Here is an 18,388-nt window from a genome sequence, read left to right on the forward strand (position 1 = left end):
TATTAAAATAAAATGTTGCTAAATTATGTAGATATTGTATCTTTAGAATTGCAATATGACAATAGCTTTATTAAAAATGGTACATTTTCAATTTTCTAAATCAATTTTTTTGTAATTTTATAAGCACAAATTTTCATATTAAGTTTTATGATTGAAGAAAATTTATAAAACTCAGGAATAATTTTAATTTTCTAATCAAAAAAGTGAAACTCATGAAATAAGTTTTATTTTGAATTTTAAAAGTAAAACTGAAAAATAACCATTATAATTTGAACAAAAAATAATAATGAAAATATAATGATTATTCGTTGAGTAATAAATAAAACTTAAAAAATAATTATTAAATTTAAGTTTTTTAAATAAAACTTAAGAAATAAAAATCATAACGTTTTCTGATAGTACATCTGCTGAGAATGAAATTGGTATACTCAAATCTATGATGGTCTAGTTTGTTGTATATGATTTTTTTGTTTTAAATTTCAATAATAATAATTGTTTTCTATCCCTGGTTTTACATAACAATAATAAATGTTTTCTGTAATTTCTATGTTTGTTTGAATTTATTTTAACTCATACTAATTAATTAGTATATTCGTTATAACTTGGTTCATAATATTACTAACACTGTTTTGTTATATTAACAACATTGTTTCATACTGAAACCATCGTTTTTGGAATGGACCAAATTCCGCAATAAAGAATCCAGCGTTTATGGCGGTTTTTTACCATTTGACATCACCGTTGTCGTTCTGTATGAACTAGGGTTCTATAAGTCGATTGTTCGAACAATCGACTATTTCCTGAAAAAAGTCGAAAATAGTCGAAAAAAGTCGATTAACTAAAAAGTCGAAAGTTCGAAAAGTCGACTTTTCATAAACTACAAAAAGTCGAAAGTTCGAAAAGTCGACTTTTTAAAAAACGGAAAAGTCGAAAGGTCGAAAAGTCGACTTTTTCTTTCAGCTATAGAACCCTAGTATGAACGTCAATTTCGAAGACGAAGACAAATACACGTGTATTTAGATGTGCATAAACATGTTGTTGTTGTTTTTCAAGCAAATTTAAAACGCTTAAGCGTGAATGACTGAAACTAACACATGAACAATTATTATTACTAACACATTTGCATTTTTTTTTTACAGAATTGTTTGAAAAAAAAATGTTATGAATGTTTTCATCAATAATGGCAGTCAAATGACTGGTAAAATGACCGTCACTGTTGTGTAGAGAGTTGCATTTTCTGCCGTTAAAAATTATTGTTGTTGCCATTGTTAGAAAAATTTGTAAACTGGTAAAGAGTGCATATACAAGAGTGAAACAACTACATTTTGATTAATATTTTATTAAAATGGTTGTTTCCATCACAAATGACAGACATATGACTGTCACTGTTGTAGTTTGTGTTACAGTGTTGTATTTTCTGTCGTTACAAAATAATTATTTCTGCAAAAGTGAAAAGACGAAAGTCAAAATTTTAAAACTAAACAAAAATTGAAAGTTTAATGTTAAAAATTAATTTAAAGTAATAAAAAACCAGAAATAGACTTGAAAGAACAATAAAAGAACTTAAAAACAAGAAGAAAACTTAAAAAAACCTGAAAGAAAACACAATTAAAACCTGAAAGAAAACACACTCAAAAAAATTAAGAAAAAATAAAGATAAAATAATTTTTTTTTAAACAAATTTAGTTATGGAAAAAAGGCAATTGCAAAAACGCCTTAGCATTGAAAAAAGGACATTTGAGTCCAATGTAAGAAATATAAAATTTTCATTCAAAATAATGCAAATAACTCAGTGAAAAGTGAAAAAATAAAAATTGAACAAGTGAAGAAAATTCGTGAAATAATTGTTTGTGATGATTTTGTAGGAATAGATAGTTTAGATTCTAAGCCAGGTTGTAGTGTATCCGCAATTGTAGAAGAAATTGGTAATGTAGATTCTGAGCCAGGTTGTAGTTTATCCGCTATTGTAGGAGAAATTGATAGTGAAGATTCTGAGACGGAATTTGTAGGGATTGATAACGTAGATTCAGAGCCAGAGCCATCTGAAATTATAGGAAACAATTCTAATTTTCAGGGAAATTCGGATATTAAAGGCAAGTGTGAGGAGATTAAATCGTGGGCTGTTAGGAATAAAATTTCTCAGACTGCTGTGGAGGATTTATTGCATACGCTAAATAGGGTAGGAGTGGAAGATTTGCCATTGTCGGCAAAAACTCTTTTTAGTACAAGTAGGGAAAATATTCATATTCAACTATAGCAAATGGTGAATTTTTATATTTAGGTATTCAGAAATTTTTTCTTTCTTTATGTGGTAAAGATGAAGTTTTGATTGATGTAGGCGTTGACGGTCTTAAACTTTTCAAGAGTTCAAATAGAGTTTTGTGGCCCATTTTAGGAAAAATTGTAGGCTTTGATAGCGTTAATCCTTTCATGATTGGTTGTTTTTCAGGTTTTAAGAAGCCACAGAATTTGGATAGCTTTATGGCAGATTTCTGTACAGAAGTAAAGTTGCTTAGAGAACAAGGTTTAAAGGTAGGCCATAGCGAAAAGTTGTTTAGATTTGATGTTCGCTTGTTTATTTGTGATTCTCCAGCTAGGGCTTTTGTTACAGGTGTAATGTCCCACAATAGCAAAAATGGTTGCTCCAAATGTTGTCAGGAAGGGTTATATAAGGAGAGAAGAGTTTGTTTTTCGAAAGAAGTTGGCATTCCAAGAACAGATATGACATTTGAATTTAGATTTAGTCCTTTTCACCATACAGAAGAGTTTAGGGAAAAACGAAGTATATTAGAAGAATCAGGGTTTGAAATGGTTTCTCAATTTCCGTTAGACGGTATGCATTTAGTAGATTTAGGAGTCACGAAGAAATTGCTTAAGCTTTTAGTCAATAAGAGGAATGCAATAGGTATGAATGAGAAGATTGGTTTTATAGGTCAGTATGTTCCATCAGAATTTTGCCGTACACCTAGGAGTTTAGATGAAATTAGTAATTGGAAATCCACTGAATTTAGGCAGTTTTTACTATACACAGGTATTTATATTTTAAAAGATTGTGTTAGTAGTGATCAGTATTATCATTTTCTATTATTACATATAAGGCTTCTGTCTAGTGATATGTCGCATGTTAGAGAGGCAGATAATTCCCAAAGTGTATTAGAAGATTTCGTAAATTTTTTCGGTAGATTATATGGTGATGAATTAGTTAGTTTCAACATTCATGGCTTACTACATTTAGCAGATTGTGTTAAACAATTCGGACCCTTAGATTCTTTTTCAGCATACAAATTCGAAAATTACATGCAGTATATTAAAGGTCTTGTTAGGCTAGAAGAAAGGCAGGGTCTTAATTCGGATTCGAACTTGGTTTCAAAATTATGAAGTTTTAATATTAACCATAAGAAGGAGGAAGATAGTTTTTGTTTTAGCAAAGAATTAGGACCAATTAAAGTAGTTAATATTGTAAATGTAGACGAATTTGTATTCGATGAACCGTTTAAGTCATTCAGTGATCTAGGGATAGTCGTTGGTAGTAATTTAAGTACTGAAACTTTTGTAATTAAAAGGGATGATATAGATTTTAAATATTTTTGCATACCCTACGATAGTAAGTTTCTTCTTATTCCCTTCTTCACCACCTTTTTCACGAATTTTCTCACTAATTGTTTCGGCACATATTTATTCACTGGCATTATTTTAATAAAACTTCAACTAAAATAAATAATAATGTACCCATTTTTTATAATTACATGGATTCCCAAAATATATTCGAGGGTTTTGGGGAAGAATATACCCAAGAAATGATTGGTAAGTAAAAAACAATGTACAAATATTTACATATGTAAATCTTAATGAATTTAACTATTTAGAAAACCAGTCAATCCTACCGAGTACATCCTGACGTTGATCAGCAAAACTATGCGTGGTATGTATTTATACATATATATTAATAAATCTTGTCTTCAAATTTCAGATGTTTTTCAACAGCAAGGGGCTTTTGAGTTTGAAAAAAGCGTAAAGAAGGCGGTGGAACGCGCCCACCATAGGGTGAAGCAAATATTTGAGGGAAAATAAGGCCCTCAAATAAGAGAAACACCTTTTTTATTTATTTAATTTTTTAATAGAAACACCTTTTTTATTTATTTAATTTTTTATTTATTATTTAATATAAATACCTGAATTGAAATAAATCGTGTTTTATTTCAACTGATATGTCCGTCAACAGTGACCGGTATATCCATCATTTTCTACACTAACTTGCGTTGCTGGTACGCTATGTACAACAATTGCCAATTCATATAAATTGGGATAAAGACATTTTTTTTTCATCCCAGTATATCATTATATCTTGATGTTTCTCTAGCAAATGGCGTTTTATATTTGAAACATAATTTCCATTAAATCTTTGTTTGCATATTTTCCACTCTGATAAATTGCTTTCTTCATAAAAATTAAACAAATTTCGATATAATATATCACGTTTGCGACCAATTTTTTAATAAATAGTTAATAAGACCGATATTTTACGAATTCAATAACTAAATATTACACATATCATATGTGATATATGATATAACAAAACAATTTAAATTGAGGAGCTACTTAAAAATAATAAATTTTATAACGTTTCAGAGTTAATGATGTAAACTTCAAAAACAATAAAAGCCCATTTCAAAAAACATTGAAGTGCAAAAATAGTATTCCACCAAAATGTATTGCTCTAATCAAACTAAAAAACACCTTAGTTCTGATTTTGTGAAATTTTATTAAGATATTAAAATAAAATGTTGCTAAATTATGTAGATATTGTATCTTTAGAATTGCAATATGACAATAGCTTTATTAAAAATGGTACATTTTCAATTTTCTAAATCAATTTTTTTGTAATTTTATAAGCACAAATTTTCATATTAAGTTTTATGATTGAAGAAAATTTATAAAACTCAGGAATAATTTTAATTTTCTAATCAAAAAAGTGAAACTCATGAAATAAGTTTTATTTTGAATTTTAAAAGTAAAACTGAAAAATAACCATTATAATTTGAACAAAAAATAATAATGAAAATATAATGATTATTCGTTGAGTAATAAATAAAACTTAAAAAATAATTATTAAATTTAAGTTTTTTAAATAAAACTTAAGAAATAAAAATCATAACGTTTTCTGATAGTACATCTGCTGAGAATGAAATTGGTATACTCAAATCTATGATGGTCTAGTTTGTTGTATATGATTTTTTTGTTTTAAATTTCAATAATAATAATTGTTTTCTATCCCTGGTTTTACATAACAATAATAAATGTTTTCTGTAATTTCTATGTTTGTTTGAATTTATTTTAACTCATACTAATTAATTAGTATATTCGTTATAACTTGGTTCATAATATTACTAACACTGTTTTGTTATATTAACAACATTGTTTCATACTGAAACCATCGTTTTTGGAATGGACCAAATTCCGCAATAAAGAATCGGTTTATGGCGGTTTTTTACCATTTGACATCACCGTTGTCGTTCTGTATGAACTAGGGTTCTATAAGTCGATTGTTCGAACAATCGACTATTTCCTGAAAAAAGTCGAAATCGACTTTTTGGTCGGAAAAAAGTCGTACAATCGATTATGTTATCTCATAAGTCGAATAGTCGATAAAAGTCGAAAATAGTCGATAAATGTCGAAAAAAGTCGAATAGTCGATAAAAGTCGACTTTTTAGATTGTTAAAAAAAATATTGCACTTGCATTTTTTGTAGTGTATGCTAATAAATGTTTATAAAATAAAGCTTTTTTCTACACAAAATTCTTACAACATTATTCTAACTATTATCGCCTTCATAAATTTCATTTTTATTGCTAAACATTACAAAAGGCGCATCAATAAATGTAGAAACCATGTAGTTTTTACAAGAAATGGTAAAAAGTTGAAAAAAGTCGAAAATAGTCGGAAAGTCGAAAATAGTCGAAACAAGTCGATTAACTAAAAAGTCGAAAGTTCGAAAAGTCGACTTTTCATAAACTACCAAAAGTCGAAAGTTCGAAAAGTCGACTTTTTAAAAAACGGAAAAGTCGAAAGGTCGAAAAGTCGACTTTTTCTTTCAGCTATAGAACCCTAGTATGAACGTCAATTTCGAAGAAGAAGACAAATACACGTGTATTTAGATGTGCATAAACATGTTGTTGTTGTTTTTCAAGCAAATTTAAAACGCTTAAGCGTGAATGACTGAAACTAACACATGAACAATTATTATTACTAACACATTTGCATTTTTTTTTATAGAATTGTTTGAAAAAAAAATGTTATGAATGTTTTCATCAATAATGGCAGTCAAATGACTGGTAAAATGACCGTCACTGTTGTGTAGAGAGTTGCATTTTCTGCCGTTAAAAATTATTGTTGTTGCCATTGTAAAATGGTTGTTTCCATCACAAATGACAGACATATGACTGTCACTGTTGTAGTTTGTGTTACAGTGTTGTATTTTCTGTCGTTACAAAATAATTATTTCTGCAAAAGTGAAAAGACGAAAGTCAAAATTTTAAAACTAAACAAAAATTGAAAGTTTAATGTTAAAAATTAATTTAAAGTAATAAAAAACCAGAAATAGACTTGAAAGAACAATAAAAGAACTTAAAAACAAGTAAGAGTGCTATATTCGGCTATGCCGAATCTTATATACCCTTCACCTTTGTTGTGGATGCATTATTATTATTTATAATTAGTATATAGGTATGTATGTACATTGCCCACTTTCAGCGTACAGCATCCTAAATTTATCAAGAACACAAAAAACAACAACAACGCCAAACGAAACAAAACACCAAAAGAAAAAACAAAATACGCAAGGCAATGAAACCAACACACATCCAAACATACGTTTAATTGTATAAAAAACAACAACAACGCCAAAAGAAACAAAATACGCAAAGCATGCACATTCAAACAGACGATTTGTTGATTTTTTGTCAAAAAAACCAACACACAACCAAACAAAAGTTTAGTTGTATAAAAAACAACAACAACGCCAAAAGAAACAAAACACAAAAAAAAAACAAAATACGCTAAGCTTGCCCATCCAACCATACGTTTTGTTGTTTTTTTGTCAAAGCATGCAATACATTGTGTTTTTTGATGAAATTTTCAGAGGTTGTCTCGGATATCTCCGTTATTTATGGACGGATTTTGCTGATTTTAAATAGCAAAATTCTCGAAAGTATGTCTGACAGAATTGTTGAAGATTTGGATCCCGGAGATATCTGGGGCCTTCAGAAAATTGATTTCAACAGACAGACAGACAGACGGACAGACAGACAGACAGACAGACGGACATGGCTTAATCGACTCCGCTATCTATAAGGATCCAGAATATATATACTTTATAGGGTCGGAAATGAAAAATGTAGAAATTACAAACGGAATGACAAACTTATATATACCCTTCTCACGAAGCTGAAGGGTATAACAAGAAGAAAACTTAAAAAAACCTGAAAGAAAACACAATTAAAACCTGAAAGAAAACACACTCAAAAAAATTAAGAAAAAATAAAGATAAAATAATTTTTTTTTAAACAAATTTAGTTATGGAAAAAAGGCAATTGCAAAAACGCCTTAGCATTGAAAAAAGGACATTTGAGTCCAATGTAAGAAATATAAAATTTTCATTCAAAATAATGCAAATAACTCAGTGAAAAGTGAAAAAAAAAAAATTGAACAAGTGAAGAAAATTCGTGAAATAATTGTTTGTGATGATTTTGTAGGAATAGATAGTTTAGATTCTAAGCCAGGTTGTAGTGTATCCGCAATTGTAGAAGAAATTGGTAATGTAGATTCTGAGCCAGGTTGTAGTTTATCCGCTATTGTAGGAGAAATTGATAGTGAAGATTCTGAGACGGAATTTGTAGGGATTGATAACGTAGATTCAGAGCCAGAGCCATCTGAAATTATAGGAAACAATTCTAATTTTCAGGGGAATTCGGATATTAAAGGCAAGTGTGAGGAGATTAAATCGTGGGCTGTTAGGAATAAAATTTCTCAGACTGCTGTGGAGGATTTATTGCATACGCTAAATAGGGTAGGAGTGGAAGATTTGCCATTGTCGGCAAAAACTCTTTTTAGTACAAGTAGGGAAAATATTCATATTCAACTATAGCAAATGGTGAATTTTTATATTTAGGTATTCAGAAATTTTTTCTTTCTTTATGTGGTAAAGATGAAGTTTTGATTGATGTAGGCGTTGACGGTCTTAAACTTTTCAAGAGTTCAAATAGAGTTTTGTGGCCCATTTTAGGAAAAATTGTAGGCTTTGATAGCGTTAATCCTTTCATGATTGGTTGTTTTTCAGGTTTTAAGAAGCCACAGAATTTGGATAGCTTTATGGCAGATTTCTGTACAGAAGTAAAGTTGCTTAGAGAACAAGGTTTAAAGGTAGGCCATAGCGAAAAGTTGTTTAGATTTGATGTTCGCTTGTTTATTTGTGATTCTCCAGCTAGGGCTTTTGTTACAGGTGTAATGTCCCACAATAGCAAAAATGGTTGCTCCAAATGTTGTCAGGAAGGGTTATATAAGGAGAGAAGAGTTTGTTTTTCGAAAGAAGTTGGCATTCCAAGAACAGATATGACATTTGAATTTAGATTTAGTCCTTTTCACCATACAGAAGAGTTTAGGGAAAAACGAAGTATATTAGAAGAATCAGGGTTTGAAATGGTTTCTCAATTTCCGTTAGACGGTATGCATTTAGTAGATTTAGGAGTCACGAAGAAATTGCTTAAGCTTTTAGTCAATAAGAGGAATGCAATAGGTATGAATGAGAAGATTGGTTTTATAGGTCAGTATGTTCCATCAGAATTTTGCCGTACACCTAGGAGTTTAGATGAAATTAGTAATTGGAAATCCACTGAATTTAGGCAGTTTTTACTATACACAGGTATTTATATTTTGAAAGATTGTGTTAGTAGTGATCAGTATTATCATTTTCTATTATTACATATAAGGCTTCTGTCTAGTGATATGTCGCATGTTAGAGAGGCAGATAATTCCCAAAGTGTATTAGAAGATTTCGTAAATTTTTTCGGTAGATTATATGGTGATGAATTAGTTAGTTTCAACATTCATGGTTTACTACATTTAGCAGATTGTGTTAAACAATTCGGACCCTTAGATTCTTTTTCAGCATACAAATTCGAAAATTACATGCAGTATATTAAAGGTCTTGTTAAGAAACCAAACAGAATTTTGCAGCTGATATTCCTTAGGCTAGAAGAAAGGCAGGGTCTTAATTCGGATTCGAACTTGGTTTCAAAATTATGAAGTTTTAATATTAACCATAAGAAGGAGGAAGATAGTTTTTGTTTTAGCAAATAATTAGGACCAATTAAATTAGTTAATATTGTAAATGTAGGCGAATTTGTATTCGATGAACCGTTTAAGTCATTCAGTGATCTAGGGATAGTCGTTGGTAGTAATTTAAGTACTGAAACTTTTGTAATTAAAAGGGAAGATATAGATTTTAAATATTTTTGCATACCCTACGATAGTAAGTTTCTTCTTATTCCCTTCTTCACCACCTTTTTCACGAATTTTCTCACTAATTGTTTCGGCACATATTTATTCACTGGCATTATTTTAATAAAACTTCAACTAAAATAAATAATAATGTACCCATTTTTTATAATTACATGGATTCCCAAAATATATTTGAGGGTTTTGGGGAAGAATATACCTGTCGCTGACTGCAACTGAAGACAGGAGGTTTGCGTTGAACAAATACAAACACAATTTAGTTATGTTTGTAATAACGTTTATTTCTATAAAAAGTAAATAAATTAAAAGGAACACATATAAAATAATAAAAAACACTTACCGCAGTTTTGTACCTCCTTCTTCGACAAAATATAAGAAAATTATGAGCGTTCGAATTCTTGCAATAGACAAGTAAGAATATGTTCAAAGAAGAGGACAAAAGAGCGGCTTACAAAACAAGTGTCAAAAAACAGTCATTCACAGAAAACTGTTAACAAATAAAATTGACGATAAACAAATCAACCGCTGTTCATGAGGAACATTGCAGTCAGAGGTTCCGTAACACCCCCACCCCCGTGGAGCGATCAGCTTCACCATCATCTACGTCCAGCACGGCTAGCTTGGATACAGGCCGTTGTAGGCTTCCTGATGCAGTCTTTACATCAGCTCTTCTTATAATACCGTCAGCACCGAGATGAATGCAAGTGACCAAACCTCTCCGCCATTGACTTCGTGGGATATTAGGGTCGCAGATAAACACAACGTCACCAACATTAATGGGAGCAGTACGCTCACACCATTTGACTCTTCTAGTCAACGTAGGCAAATATTCAGCAATCCACCGCTTCCAAAATCGATCCCGCAAACTTCTGGCAACTCGCCACTGTTTCTTCAGGGAGAAGAATTTCACATCAGGTTCATTTACAGAAGGTGTCGCCGCAACATTTCCTCTTCCAATTATAAAATGATTAGGAGTAAGTGGTTCCTCCTCATGAGGACTTATAGGCAGGTGCGTCAATGGTCGTGAATTAACTATGTTCTCGGCCTCAATCAGGAGAGATTGTAGGACGTGTTCTTTCATAGATACATCTTTCATAGTATGGCGTAATACTTTCTTGACACATTGTACCATCCTCTCCCAAATACCACCTTCTTAGGGATTAGCTGGACAATTAAATATCCATTCAACACCTTTTGTAGACAACTCGTTCTGAATCTGTTTCACATCAAACACTTCTCTAAACCGCTTTGCTTCTTCATCAGCGCCAACGAAATTCTTCCCATTGTCAGAACGGATTCGTGCTGGAACACCTCGACGATTCATAAAATTGCGCATTGCAATTATACAGGAGTCTGTTGATAAGTCGTGAGCTAATTCCAAATGGATGGCCCTTATAGTGAGGCAAGTAAATAGTGCCACCCACCTCTTCTCTGTCCTCCTACCTATCGATACGTTTATCGGCCCGAAGTAGTCCAATCCTGTGTACTTAAAGGGCTCAGCATGTGGCTCAAGACGATCGAGTGGCAGTTGCCCCATAAGCGGTGCAACCGAATTTGCATTTTTTGTTCTACAAATCTGGCAGCTGGAAACAACTGACCGAAGCAGTGTCCTTAATTGAGGAATCCAGTACTTGTTACGTATTTGACAGATAGTGGCCTCGTGATTTTGGTGTTTCATGAGACAGTGGTGATATAAAATCACGAGTCTTGTAAACTTGTGGTCCTTAGGCAATATAATAGGCCTCCGAGAACTGTAAGGCAAAAAACTAGCTGCATCGATTCGTCCATACACTCTTAAAATACCATCATCGTCGGCATAAGGCGTTAAATGTGCCAAACTACTTGTTTTTTGGACTGGCTGTCCATTTTTGATATAATCAAATTCAACTGGAAATGATTGTCGTTGGACTTGTATACATAACACCTTTTCAGCTGATTCTAGTTCACGTGAGGTGAGCCCATAATCCTGTAAATCATTACAATTTTTTCGACACCGGTTTACAAATCGAAGAATCTACGCCGTCGACCTCTTCAGTCGGGTAAATGATGAAAATCTGTCGAAATTTATAAAATTATCTTTTATGACTAAAAGTGCAATTTTGGGACGAATTTCTTCTTCGTCTTGTTCCTCAGGGGGAGGCAATTCGATGGTATAACATGGCCATTCGTTTTCATTTTGTGCCAGGAACTTTGGACCGTTTTTCCATCGGGATGATTATTATATTATTATAACTTCTAGTGGCATCATCGGCTACGTTGTCTCTAGTGGCGACCCATTTCCAGTTATCAATATTAGTTGACGCTAGTATTTCTGCTATTCTATGGGCTACATACGACTTATAATTTCTATGGCTACTCGATATCCATTTCAATACTGTTGTCGAATCACTCCATAATACTGTCGTTTCTGGTACAATTTTATGCTCATTAATCACATTTTGTTTTATTCTTGTTCCAAGAACTGCGGCTTGTAATTCTAGGCGGGGAATCGAAATCTTTTTTAAGGGCGCGCATTTGGTCTTCGAGCAGATAAAACTTACTTCAATAGTTCCATCCATGGCAACAAATCTCCAATAAGCTACAGCGGCAAATGCTTCTTCACTAGAATCCACGAATATGTGTAATTGGATTTGTTTAATCTTACCAGGGGGGTAATAAAATCGTGGCAAACGAAAATTAGAGATATTTTTCAGTTGTGACCTCCATCGTTCCCAGGCAATGTTGATATCGTCAGGTATCGGCTCATCCCACCTGACATCACGTTTCCATATGCTGCGTAGTACCAATTTTCCCCCGACAATAAAATAGCCTAAAAATCCTAGAGGATCAAACGTTGACATAATAACGCTTAATACTTGACGTTTTGTAGGCTTTTTCTTTCCAGATATGACATCTTGATCGACTTTATTAAATTTCAAGTTAAACATAAATGCATCTAAGACTGGATCCCAGTAAAGGCCCAATACCTTTTCCGTGTTGTTAATGGATGGAATAGTTTTGGATGCTGAAGCTCCATCTAGGGCCAGGGAGACCCTGTTCGAGTTTGAAATAAAGCCTCTGAGTTCGAAACCTCCATTTTTATGAATTTCTCGAACTTGCTTCGAAATTTCGATGGCCTCTTCGATTGAGTCAAAACTATCTACAAAATCATCCATGTAGTGATGCTCTAATATGGCTTCTATTGCTCTGGGATTACAATCATTGTGTTCTTTAGCGTTAGTCTTCATTACGTGTATGGCCGAACAAGGTGAGCATGCGGCTCCAAAAATCATAACCAACATTTCATATTCATTTGGTTTTTTGCTTTGATCACCATTTCTCCATAGGAAACGTTGAGATATTCGATCACTCGGCTGTATGATGACTTGGTGAAACATTTCACGAATATCTGCACAGACGGCAACTTTTCCGCTTCGAAAATTATATAAAATGGCGGTCAATGACGAAATATATTGAGGACCTTTTAGCAAATTATCGTTTAAACACGTTCCATTTACTTTTGCTGCAGCATCAAAAACCAATCTTATTTTTTTGTTTTCTTTATTAAGGTTTATTACTCCAAAATGTGGTAAATACCACTTCTTTTCTGATATCAGGCAGATATCTTCAGGCGGCACTTTACGAACATAACCTTTTTCTATGTATCCATTTATTACTTCACTGTAGGCTGCAGAAAAGTTTAAATCACGTCGCATTTTCTTTTCAATACCTTCAAGACGGCTAAGTGCTAATTGGTAACTATCTGGCAACTCTATTTTATCATTTTTCCATAATAGGCCTGTTTGAAAACGATTACCAATACGCTTTGTTGATTCATGAAGAATTCTTTTTGCTCTGACATCATCATCGCTTTCAATTGGAGGAGCAGCTCGTACGCCTATGTTTTCAATATTGAAATAATTTTCAACCATCTTGTAGATCTCTTGCTCTTTTTCAGCATGTACAAAAAGACACGAATGTGGTGCAGGCGACAGTGATTTACATGGCCCAAATACGACCCAACCTAATTCTGTGTTGCACGCAAATGGTCCAGATAAATTGTCTATTTTTATGCTCGATGGCAACACTAGGTGGGCATGGTCAAGACCAATTAACAGCTTTGGCACTACGTTTGTATATGGCTTTATAGAATTATTCGATAAATGTTTTAGACTCACTTTAATTTCATCCTCACTCAGGCTTTGCATTGGTAAATTCAAATTTGAAACTGCATACACGTTTTTAAGAAGGTGACTCTTATTCTTCCCAGCACCACTTACCTTCAGATTGAAGGTCATTGACGGCTCTCGTGCTGATCTACCACCAAACCACTGAATGTTCAAATCATTACTTTTTCCACGTACACCAACGCAGTCGGCAATTTCTTTATCTAACATAGTTATAGAGGACCCATCGTCAAATAAAGCATAAATATCAATGCTGCATTTTTCACCATATAATGTAACTGGTAGTACACGAAAAAGCAACTTTTTATTATCGTTGGAGCAGTTTAGGACATTATGATTAGGTTCACTCGTATTACTAGTGTTCGGTTGTACGGGAACAGGTGCAATAGGTGTGCGCTTATGCAACAATTTATTATGTTTACGTTGGCATCCTTCTACAGAACATATTTTCTTGTTACGGCACTCTCGAGTTGAATGTCCTATATTTAAACACGAAAAACAAGCGTGAAGCTTTTTCACCATAGCCCAACGTTCATCCACTTTAAAATTTAGGAATTTAATGACAATCATATATTTTGTGATTTTCTTTACATACAGGGCACTGTTGGACTCTCTCTGTTGCATGTAGCACTCTCCGCTTTGGTTCATTGTTGTTAACATCTTGTATCAAGCATATTAAATTTGCCACTTCGCTTAACCAATCACTAAAATGTTCAATCGTAGGATACGGAATAATATTTATTGCTATTTTGGCCCACTCTAACCTTTTACTCATGGGGAGCTTTAAAATCAATTCTTCTAGAAGTGTAGGGTTTGCTATATGTTGTTGGCCATTAACAGATTTGAGAAACACTGATAAATTTTTCACTTTTGTTGAAAACGGCACTAATTTAACTAGATTGTTTTCATTTATGAACGGCAGCTCTTTTACCTTTCTCAATTGGCTATGTATAAGCTGTTCTGGTCTTCCAAAACGAAATTTCAGTTGATCTACAACAGCACTGACGTTATCAGGGTGGATAAGTAACGACTTGACTATATCCATGGCTTCACCTTTCAAACATTTTTGTAATCGCTGGTTGTTTTCAAAATTTGTATATCCATATGTAGTTGTTGACTGGATATAGGCTGTATAAAACAATGGCCAATCTTCGGGTTCACCACTAAACTCTGGCAAATCTTGTAATTTGCGCGGCATCACATACTGCGTTCCGTATGGACTTAAATGGCTGAGTACAGGTTGTTGTTGTTGGCTGGTGTATATATTATTAAAAGATGTCGGCGTAAAATTATTTGTAACAAGCGGTACATATGTATTAAACGAAGTAGTCGCTGCTTGCGTCGACGGCGGGCGACAGAAGTAAGCAGCGGCTGCTTAGGTGTCATGGCGGTTGATGTTGTCGATGTATATGAAGCTGGTATATAGCGGGACTCGATTGTTGTTGTAGTAAAGTCAATGGCGGAACTATATGGCATTTCAGAGGAATTGAGGTTATGGTCACTTACCGTTTGTGATGAGTCAACTTCCATTTGTTGGCATTGGCGTCTGCTCTCCTGAAGTTGTGTTTGTGTCTCATGGAGCTGGCGTTTCAAGTAAGCCATTTGCTTTTGCATCTCTTGTAGGATGGTGTCGTCCTTCGATGTCGATGGCTGCATGTTTGTTGAAGCTGACTTACATGTGGCGTCTGATGTCTTGGTGACAGTCCCAGTGAGGACTTTTTTTGCAGATGACTTATTTTTATCTATGAGGCTTCCTCTAGGCGTTTCTGTGCTGGCGGCATTAGCACTTGTATTTGTGTTTGATGCTGGCTGCATCACTTGTTGATTTGTGGCTGTAGGTGTGTTTGCTGTGCTTCCACTGTGGCCACTTGTGACATTTTGTTCATGATCAGGCGGATCAGATGTAACAGTGTCGGCACTGGCTGTGCTTCTTAGGTTAAGTGGGCTCCGGCGTACAGGTGGTGCCATCTTTTTAATTTAAAATTTTAAAAAAACCTAACCTTAATTTACACAGTGGCTGCAGGCTGGCGGTTTTATATTAATTGCACATATAAAAAAACAAAAAGCACACACACACACTTGGCTCGCAACAAAAAAAATGCGAAATAAAAATGTCGCTGACTGCAACTGAAGACAGGAGGTTTGCGTTGAACAAATACAAACACAATTTAGTTATGTTTGTAATAACGTTTATTTCTATAAAAAGTAAATAAATTAAAAGGAATACATATAAAATAATAAAAAACACTTACCGCAGTTTTGTACCTCCTTCTTCGACAAAATATAAGAAAATTATGAGCGTTCGAATTCTTGCAATAGACAAGTAAGAATATGTTCAAAGAAGAGGACAAAAGAGCGGCTTACAAAACAAGTGTCAAAAAACAGTCATTCACAGAAAACTGTTAACAAATAAAATTGACGATAAACAAATCAACCGCTGTTCATGAGGAACATTGCAGTCAGAGGTTCCGTAACAATACCCAAGAAATGATTGGTAAGTAAAAAACAATGTACAAATATTTACATATGTAAATCTTAATGAATTTAACTATTTAGAAAACCAGTCAATCCTACCGAGTACATCCTGACGTTGATCAGCAAAACTATTCGTGGTATGTATATATTTTTAATATAATTATTATTAATTTATATATTTATACATATATATTAATAAATCTTGTCTTCAAATTTCAGATGTTTTGTTGGTCAATTTGTTTGTACGAAATACAAACATAAGGAGAAAACAAAACAAAGAGTGGCCAGATTGCCAGCGGCGCTGGTATGCCCGCGTATGCTCGGCTGAAGCTCGCCGGATGGGGGTGGTTCTTGCCGGCAACCTGGACCATAGACACACACTAACACAAAATTCATACCAGCTATGTATGTATTTTTTTAATTGTTAGGGGCTCGAAGTCTTGGCTGCATCTCCCTACCGGTTATAAATTTCCCCTACTTATCGCCGCTTTATATTGAACTTAGCCAATCATATTAAATGATAAAGCTTGATAATTTTTTTTCATTTAAACATTATAAAATATATTTTCTTTATGGACAATTTTTAATCTTAATCTAATATTTAATTTAAATTCAATTCAATTATTTAGTTGCGTTAAATCTAATATAAAAAAAGGTATAATGAATTCAATAAATTATATATATAAGTTTAATTTTCTTTTCAGTAGGTTTAAGACAGGTAATAATTTCAAGTAAGTATTTATTTATGTAAAAAAAAATTATTTCTAATATATGTATATTTCCTTTTCTTTCTTTTCTTTTCAGGTTTTTTCTTTAGAATCTAACTCTTTTTCTTTCTAATTTATTGCGCACAATTTGTGGCATAAACAAACTAAAGGACCCTAAAAACTGAGCTCACTTTTTATGGCCCTATGTGTCCCTCGCAAATACTTTTTAGGGATTAATAATTACATAAATCAAAAAGGTTAAATCTAATCTTACCGTTTTATCAAAAAGGTAGAAAAGTATATATATATATATTTATAAAATATATGTTTACTTAATTTATTTTCTTTATATTTACAGAGTACCTGGTTATATTTTTTCTTTATGTTGATGATGGTGAATGATGAAAATGCTATGATGGTGCTGTGCCGAATGTGCCCTGTTGGATGGTGATGAAGGATGCTGACAACGCTGCTAATGATGATGGTGATGACAATCAGATATGATGTAGGATGACCAGACTAGAAGGAGGAAAACCAGGCTGGAAGGATGCTATTGCTGATATGGACAGTGGATGACGGATGCTACTATTGAGGATTTGGTGGATGGAGTTATGTGGATGTTTTGGTGATGACTGTCGGATGATGGATGAATATGCAGTTGGTGAGTATAGATGGATGATGACGGATGATAAAGTTGATGGATGGAGAAAATGGCAGATGTGGTTGGCGAAAATGGCGGTTTTTGTTTTATATTGTTTTTCTTTTTCAGGTATTTTTCTATTTTCAGTTTTTTTATCAGTTCTGTATATTTAACTTTAATTAGCTTTAGATTTAGTTTTGTTTAATTTAGTTTTAGATTTAATTTTGTTTTAATTTAGTTGTAGATTTAATTTTGTTTTAATTTAGTTGTAGATTTAATTTTGTTTTAATTTAGTTTTTGATTTATTTAGCTTTATATGTATATATATTTTATTTTAGTCTTTTAATTTCAGTTAATTTTTAGATTTTGTGTTTAAATATTTATTTAGATTTAGTTTTTATATTTTGGTTTTATATTTAAATTTAGTTTTTATATTTTAGCTTTTGCTTTTTATGTTTTAGCTTTAGTTTTTACTTTTTATATTAGCTTTAGTTTTATTCTTATTTAGGTTTTTGATTCAGTTTTTTTTTTGGTTTATTTATGTTTAATTTAAAGTTTTTATTTAGTTTCAGGTTTAATTTATGAAATTTCATTTAATTTTAAGTTTTTTTTTTTTATATTTAAATTTCAAATTTTATATTTAAGTTATATACCTAAATTTTTATATTTTTATTACTTTCTTTTCTTTCAATTAATAATTTTTTTTTTTTTTGGTATTTTATTAATAAAACATTTACACAAACTTTTTCATCATTCTTTTATTTCCAACGGTGCGCCAATCAACCACTTACCAATTCAATTCACAGCCAAAGAGATTCATACCAGGGCATACATCTTATACGTCACCTCGGTATCCTTTCATCTTTTCCAGGCAAAATAGATTGTCA

At 32.5% G+C, this 18,388-nt stretch overlaps 1 protein-coding gene across 1 annotated transcript; it reads right to left on the bottom strand.

Moving 5' to 3' along the window:
* Window positions 1–11,684: 11,684 nt before the first annotated feature.
* LOC135950683 (uncharacterized) lies at window positions 11,685–14,339 on the bottom strand. Its single transcript, XM_065500214.1, has one exon. The coding sequence runs from the start codon at window positions 14,337–14,339 to the stop codon at window positions 11,685–11,687; it is 2,655 nt and encodes an 884-aa protein (XP_065356286.1).
* Between the last annotated feature and the right edge of the window lie 4,049 nt (window positions 14,340–18,388).

Source organism: Calliphora vicina, chromosome 2 (genome assembly GCF_958450345.1).
Source record: "Calliphora vicina chromosome 2, idCalVici1.1, whole genome shotgun sequence".
Taxonomy (NCBI): Eukaryota; Metazoa; Arthropoda; class Insecta; order Diptera; family Calliphoridae; genus Calliphora; species Calliphora vicina.